Source organism: Meles meles, chromosome 4, assembly GCF_922984935.1.
Source record: "Meles meles chromosome 4, mMelMel3.1 paternal haplotype, whole genome shotgun sequence".
NCBI lineage: Eukaryota > Metazoa > Chordata > Mammalia > Carnivora > Mustelidae > Meles > Meles meles.
Genome location: NC_060069.1, coordinates 45,954,338 through 45,960,569, shown reverse-complemented (window position 1 = coordinate 45,960,569; position 6,232 = coordinate 45,954,338). Strand labels below are relative to the sequence as shown.

The window sequence follows — 6,232 nt, the reverse complement described above, 5'->3', positions numbered from 1 at the left end:
TTTATGCTGTAGGTAAGTCTCGAAAGGTGGAAATAAACAGGACAAGGTAGAGCCCAGGAGCCCACAGTGCAGGGGCACATCAACACAGACTCCAGGCTCTAGGGTGAAGGGTGAGCAGACCACCTGGCGGCGAGGAAGGTGCTTAGAAACCAGAGAGGGGAGTACACAGCAGGGAACACTTGAGGCTGCCTGGGCCTCAAGGAAGGCTTTACCCACTTGGCCTGGAAGAAGTCCATGTGGAAATGCCAGGAACCCAGCTCTTCCTGCTCTGTATCCGACTGGCGTTCAGAGGACCCCCTGCTCTGGACCATGAGCACACAGACCCCAACCACACAGGGCTGTGACCAACCACAGGTGAAGACAAGCTGATTTAATGGGATCTCCCATTTGAGAAAGTTTGCTCTCACCTCCCATGCACAGAGAAAAAGCCAACTCAGAACTCTCCTTTTGCAATCATGACAGCAGGAATAATCGCTTGCTCTTTAATAAGAGCTAACATTTATTGAGCCTGGACTGTATGCAGGGCACTAGGTGGAGTCAGCACATGATTTATTGCCCTTAACTCTCACGAAAGCTCTGTGAGGGCAGGTCCTCTTTGGCCCTCTCCAGGGATGAGGACACCAAAGCTTGGAGAATTTGGGGGTCTGGCCCAAAGCCCTGGGCAGTTAGTAAGTGGTGGGGCTGGGGTTTGACACTATGGCTGTCCACTCTCCAGCCCATGTTTAAACCAGTGCTGCTCACAAGCACAGACACACAATTAAGCAACAAAGGCTTTATAGCTCTCAGCTGGGAGACTAAACGAGAACGTGATGCTACCATAATAAACCAGAAACCAAGCTTATCATCACATTCATGAACACCCGGCCCATGAGAGGTGCTCCATAAATGCTTTGAAAGGAGGTAGCATTTAGTTCCAGGAAATGGAAACCAACCCAGTGTCACAATGACACACTTCACCACAGGGGAAGCTAGGAGAACCTTACAGAGCACACACACGTGCAGACAGAGCTCTCCTTGGCAGGCTCACAGTTACTCTGCCGGTCCAACCCCCTCGAGGCTTAGGCCTCCCAGTGACCTCCCCCTCCTCCCACTTCCGTCCCTGGGTGCTGAGATCCTGGCAGAAAGGCTTTGGGCTCTGTACCTCAGTAGGCCTCCTTAAAACAGGCGCTGCAAGAAGGAGAGCCAGCACTCTCCCCAGTAGCCCACAGTTCAGAGATTCATAGAGCAAGAAAAAGATAGGACAAGGGAAAGCACCGGAAGAGTTCTGCTTTTCTAGAGTAAAGAGAAGGATCCATCCTGTCCCCCAGGAAAAGCCACGGTCCCTGGGATCGCGCAAGTTCATTTTATTCATTCATTTCAGGGGCGCCTGGGTGGCTCAGTGGGTTAAAGCCTCTGCCTTCGGCTCAGGTCATGATTTCAGGGTCCTGGGATGGAGCCTCGCATTGGGCTCTCTGCTCAGCGAGGAGCCTGCTTCCTCCTCTCTCTCTCTCTGCCTGCCTCTCTGCCTACTTGTGATCTCTGTCAAGTAAATAAATTTTAAAAAAAAAAGAATTTTATTCATTTATTTCATAAACACTTACCGGACATCCCGTGCAGGAGACAGGCCCCGGCCTGGAGTTGGCTGGCTCATCTGCACCCTTCCTCCACCGGGAGGAGACCCTTCTCTGCCCCGGGGAAAGTGCAGCCCAAACACACACAATCCGCGGCCCCTGGGGCACAGCGCGTAAGGGTACACAAAGGCCAAGCCTAACCACCCAATTTAGAGGTGTAAAGACTCCTTCTGCGGGGTGGAGGGAGGAGGAGGGACAGCAGGAGGTGGGAAGGGGTGAGGGAGGGAAGGAGACGGGAGGGAGAAGAGAGAGGAAGACAGCAGCAGCCCCGCAGTATACTCCCCCAGAGCCACCTCGGCCGACCCTCTGGCCCCGTTTTAATTAGGTGCAAGGTTTTCCCTTTGACTCGAACAAGAGCAGTTCGATTCTCTGATTCTCTGATTAATCTTCGAAAGAGCCGGCAAAGTTTAACCACAGCAAACACGATGATCCCCGTTAGGACGGCCTGGGTAGCTAAAGGCAGAAAATAAAGCCCCCAGAACAGGCTGCGGTCTTGGCGTGGACCCCGGGCCCCCAGCTGCGCCCGGACCTCGGGCTCCGAGCCGGCGGGCGCCAAAGCCGGCAGGGTGGCGGCTGGGGCAGGGCAGGGAGGCGGGCGGCGGGTGTCCGGGCACTCCGGGTCCTTGACCGGCAGCGCCCGGAGCGGCAGGCCGGCGCGAGGTCCGGGGCCGCGGCACCTCGGGGGCAGGCCGCAGTCGCAGCGCCAGGGATGGTGGCCCAGCCGGACTTGCGCCAGCCGGGGCAGATCCGCGAACGCGTCAACGGGCAGGGTCTCCAGCGGGCTGTGCTCGAGCTCGACCCTCTCCAGGCCGCGGAGGTGACAGAAGAACGCGCGGGGCTGGGCCCGCAGCCGGTGGCAGCGCAGCGACTCGGGATGCAGCCGGTCGAGGCCGCGCAGCAGGGCGCCGGGGAGCGCGGCCAGGCGGTTGGAGCGCGGCGCAAGCCCCCGCAGCACCGCCAGCTCCCGGAGGGCGTCCCCGGGCAGCGCGCGGAGGCGCGGGCTCACCGTCAGCCCGAAGGCGCGCAGGCCGCTCAGGGGGCGCAGGGCGGCGGCGGGCAGGGTGCGCAGCCGCGTGCTGTTCAGCCACAGCTCCCGCAAGCCCGGCAGCTCTGCCAGCGGGTTCTCGAACAGGGTCAGGAAGGGCAAATCGCGCGAATGAAGGAAGAGCGCGGTGGGGGGAGGGGGAGCAGAGACTCCAGGCGGTTTCTGGAAAGCGTCAGGTAGCTCAGGCTCCGGAGCGGGTCGAGGACTCCGGGGGCGATGGAGCGGAGGTGATTCCCGTGCAGCGGCAGCTCCTTCGGGGCGGGCAGGGGGCTCAGCAGCCCCGTCCCCAGAGCCTCGAGCCGGTTCGAGAGGAGCGAGAGCTTCTCCAGCCCGGCCTGCGCCGCGAACAGTCCCCAGGGCAGGTGGGGCGGATTGTTTGCCGACACGTCCAGCAGTCTCAGGTTCCCCAGACGGCTGAGGAGGCGAGCCGGAAGGACAGCGAGCTGGTTTGGGTTCAGGAAGAGCTCCCGCAGGTGAACCAGTTTCCCAAACATGCTCTGGTCGATGTCCTTCGGCTCGTTGCGGTCCAGAAACAGCTGCTCCAGCAGCACCACCTTGTCCACCAGCGCGGCCGGCAGGTGCGTGATGCCGTTGCGCGACAGCCGCAGGATTTTAAGTTTGATCAGGTCGTGGAAGGCGCCGGGGGCGATGGAGGCGATGGGGCTGTCGGTCAGCATCACGCGCTGCAGGACCGTCATGCCGCCGAAGCTGTCGTTCCGCAAGGTGCCTGGGCCCATTCGTCAGCAGGATGTGCGTGAAGTCGGCGGGCAAGCCAAGCTAGGCGGGGCGGGCCACGCGGACCCCCGGAGCACTGCACGGCGTCCCAGAACACGCACTTGCAGGCCGGGTGGGGGGCAGGGGAACGGCTGGGCGCAGGGGGGCCCCAGCGCCCGCACAGCAGGCGCTCCTCAGCCTGTCTGCAAAGGCAACAGCCGGACGTCTGCAGGCGACACGCAAGGGCTGGCGCTCGGGTTCCAGCCTTGGAACCGTGCAGAGGCAGGAGTCTTTCGCCAGGACTGTCACTGAATTTGAATGTTACCCAGACACAACTAAGTAGCCCTCTTTTCCCAGGAGGGACAGGTTTTCCTGGGTGGTGGAAACACATTCGCTCCCCCCTGAGAGGTCTCATTCTTCGGTTCTGCCGATTTTCTACTCCCGGTTGAAAGCCCCGAGATTAAAGCGTTTTCCAGCTATAGTGAAAAGCCAGTGCTTTAAACACAGACCTAATGAAAACAATCATTCTCACATCGAGGCTCACAGACATCAGTGAACAGCCCCACGGTGAAGAGAGCCCTGCTCTTCCTGCCTTTACACAGCGGTGGCTATAACCAAGTCAGGACGGTAACAGCACAAAGTCTGGGAAAACAATAGCAACCACCACCCGATTCCTTGCACCAATTCCTTGCACCACAGTTGTGCTACGTGCACAGCACCTATTCTACAAAAACAGTAACACCCTCAAATAGCGAACACCTTCAGTTAGCCACAGCGGATGAATAATGAATGCCATTCATTATTCTCAGCTTTTTATTTAAGTTAACTCATTCCATCTTCACAATAACCCCATGAGGTAGACCCTATTCTTATCCTGGCTTAAAGGATGATGAAACTAAGGCACAGAAAGGGTAAGTAACTTAACCCAGGTCACAGAGCTAGAATCTGAGAATAGTATTTCTGTGTCTCAAAAAGGAACTATCATTTCTAAGATGCTTAACAAAAAATATGAACCCGTGGCATTGAATTACATGTGAAATATACACAATACTACTACTCTGCCAAAACAAGGTTTCCCAAATGTAATTTTACACAAATAATTTCTTGTACAAAATTTTACAATTTATTATGCCCATAACCAAGCCCTCAGTTACCCATAGTAATTTTTGAAGTATTTGGCCTTACCTAAAATGGTGCTGTACCCGAAAGTAACTGAAGGACTCAGGGCTTTGCCTGTGGTGCAGCACTTTCCAAAGGAAGAGGGAAGTATCCTTGCATCCTGAGGGTGAAGACTTTACCAGAATAAAAGTCATGGAAAGGGCCCTATCTCAGAGCGCAGATTCTGGTTTTTAATGACAGAAAGCGTCAAACTGAGAAAGAGACCATATGTAATTTAAATCCTACTGTCAACGCTGAGTAAGAGCAGAAGAGAGAGTGGTGTCTCCATAAAATGGGACATTCTGACAGTGATGCTAAGACAGCTTAGTGGCACGGCTGGATCACTGTGGCAACCACACCCCTGGATGGACCACACTTCTGTCCCATCTTCCTTCCCCCCCCACATTGCCCCAATTCTCTATTGCAGTTCTCCTCTCCCACTCTGAGGAACAGTCAGGCGAAAAACATTCTCCAGTGTGTTTGAAAATGGCACCACAGTGTTGAAGAGTGTTCGTATATTCAGTTTAACTTAGGAAATGTCCAGCTGTACCCATATGTAATGTCACCTACAGTGTATGACAATTCCTGTGCCTCACAGCTTTGCCCATACTTGGAATTTTTTTTTCAATTTAATTTTTACCACTCATATGAAGTCATTGTCTCTGTGTGGTTTTTTCATATTTTTCCCATTTCATGAGCTTGAGCATCTTTTCATATTTTTAATGCCCACTTGTGCTTCATTTTCTCAGAGATGTTGGGTTCTTTTGCCCATTTTTCTATATGCAAAATATGTGTTTAAAAAAAACTATATATTCTGGATGCTAATCCTTTTGTCAGTTTTTTGTCGAATATCTTCAGCTAGTTTGTGGTTTGCCTTTTTCATCTTCTTCATGATGTCTTTTGATGGACCAAGTTATCAATCTATTATGATTTGTTTTTTGTATCAAAATAAACCCTCCTCTCTTCCCAAGTAAAGAGAAGAAAGTACTCCTATAATGCCTTACTGAGTTTTATAGTTTTGTCCTTCTTTTTAGGTCCTTAGTCCATATTGAACTGATATTTGCATATGATGCGTTTGAGCGGAATCCAAGTTTATTTTTTTCCATTAACATAACCAACTGTCGGGTGCCTGGGTGGCTCAGTGGGTTAAGCCGCTGCCTTCGGCTCAGGTCATGATCTCAGGGTCCTGGGATCGAGTCCCGCATCGGGCTCTCTGCTCAGCAGGGGGCCTGCTTCCCTCTCTCTCTCTCTGCCTGCCTCTCTGCCTACTTGTGATCTCTGTCAAGTAAATAAATAAAATCTTAAAAAAAAAAAAAACATAACCAACTGTCCTAGTCCCATTTATATATAATTAAACCCCTTCCTTCGGAGCTACAATATCAGTATAGTCTTGAGTCCATACTTCATGAACATGTGGGTCTGTTTCTGGGCTATTTGGTAATCCCTGCACCACACCATACTGATAGAACCTTTTATTGTTTAAAGCCTGAAAATATCCAGCATTTTAAGTGTGAAGAAACAGACATTCTCATACTACAGTGGTGGATCATACATTGGAAAAAACTTTGGGGGAAATATTTAGCAGCATCAACCAAATTAAAAATACACATCCTTTGTCCAGCAGGTCCACTGCTAAAAATACGTCCTATGTCTAAGCTCATCAACATTTGTGCACAAAATGGGGCACCTGGGGATTCAGTCAGTA

The 6,232-nt window shown here is 52.8% G+C and overlaps 1 protein-coding gene across 1 annotated transcript; it reads right to left on the bottom strand.

The window, feature by feature from the left end:
• Positions 1-558: 558 nt before the first annotated feature.
• Positions 559-5,135, bottom strand: GP5 (glycoprotein V platelet). The gene is given in 7 exon segments (XM_046003646.1): positions 559-626; positions 1,869-2,796; positions 2,799-3,396; positions 3,398-3,450; positions 3,452-3,505; positions 3,507-3,521; positions 5,124-5,135. Coding segments are annotated over 7 exon segments (1,728 nt in total).
• Between the last annotated feature and the right edge of the window lie 1,097 nt (positions 5,136-6,232).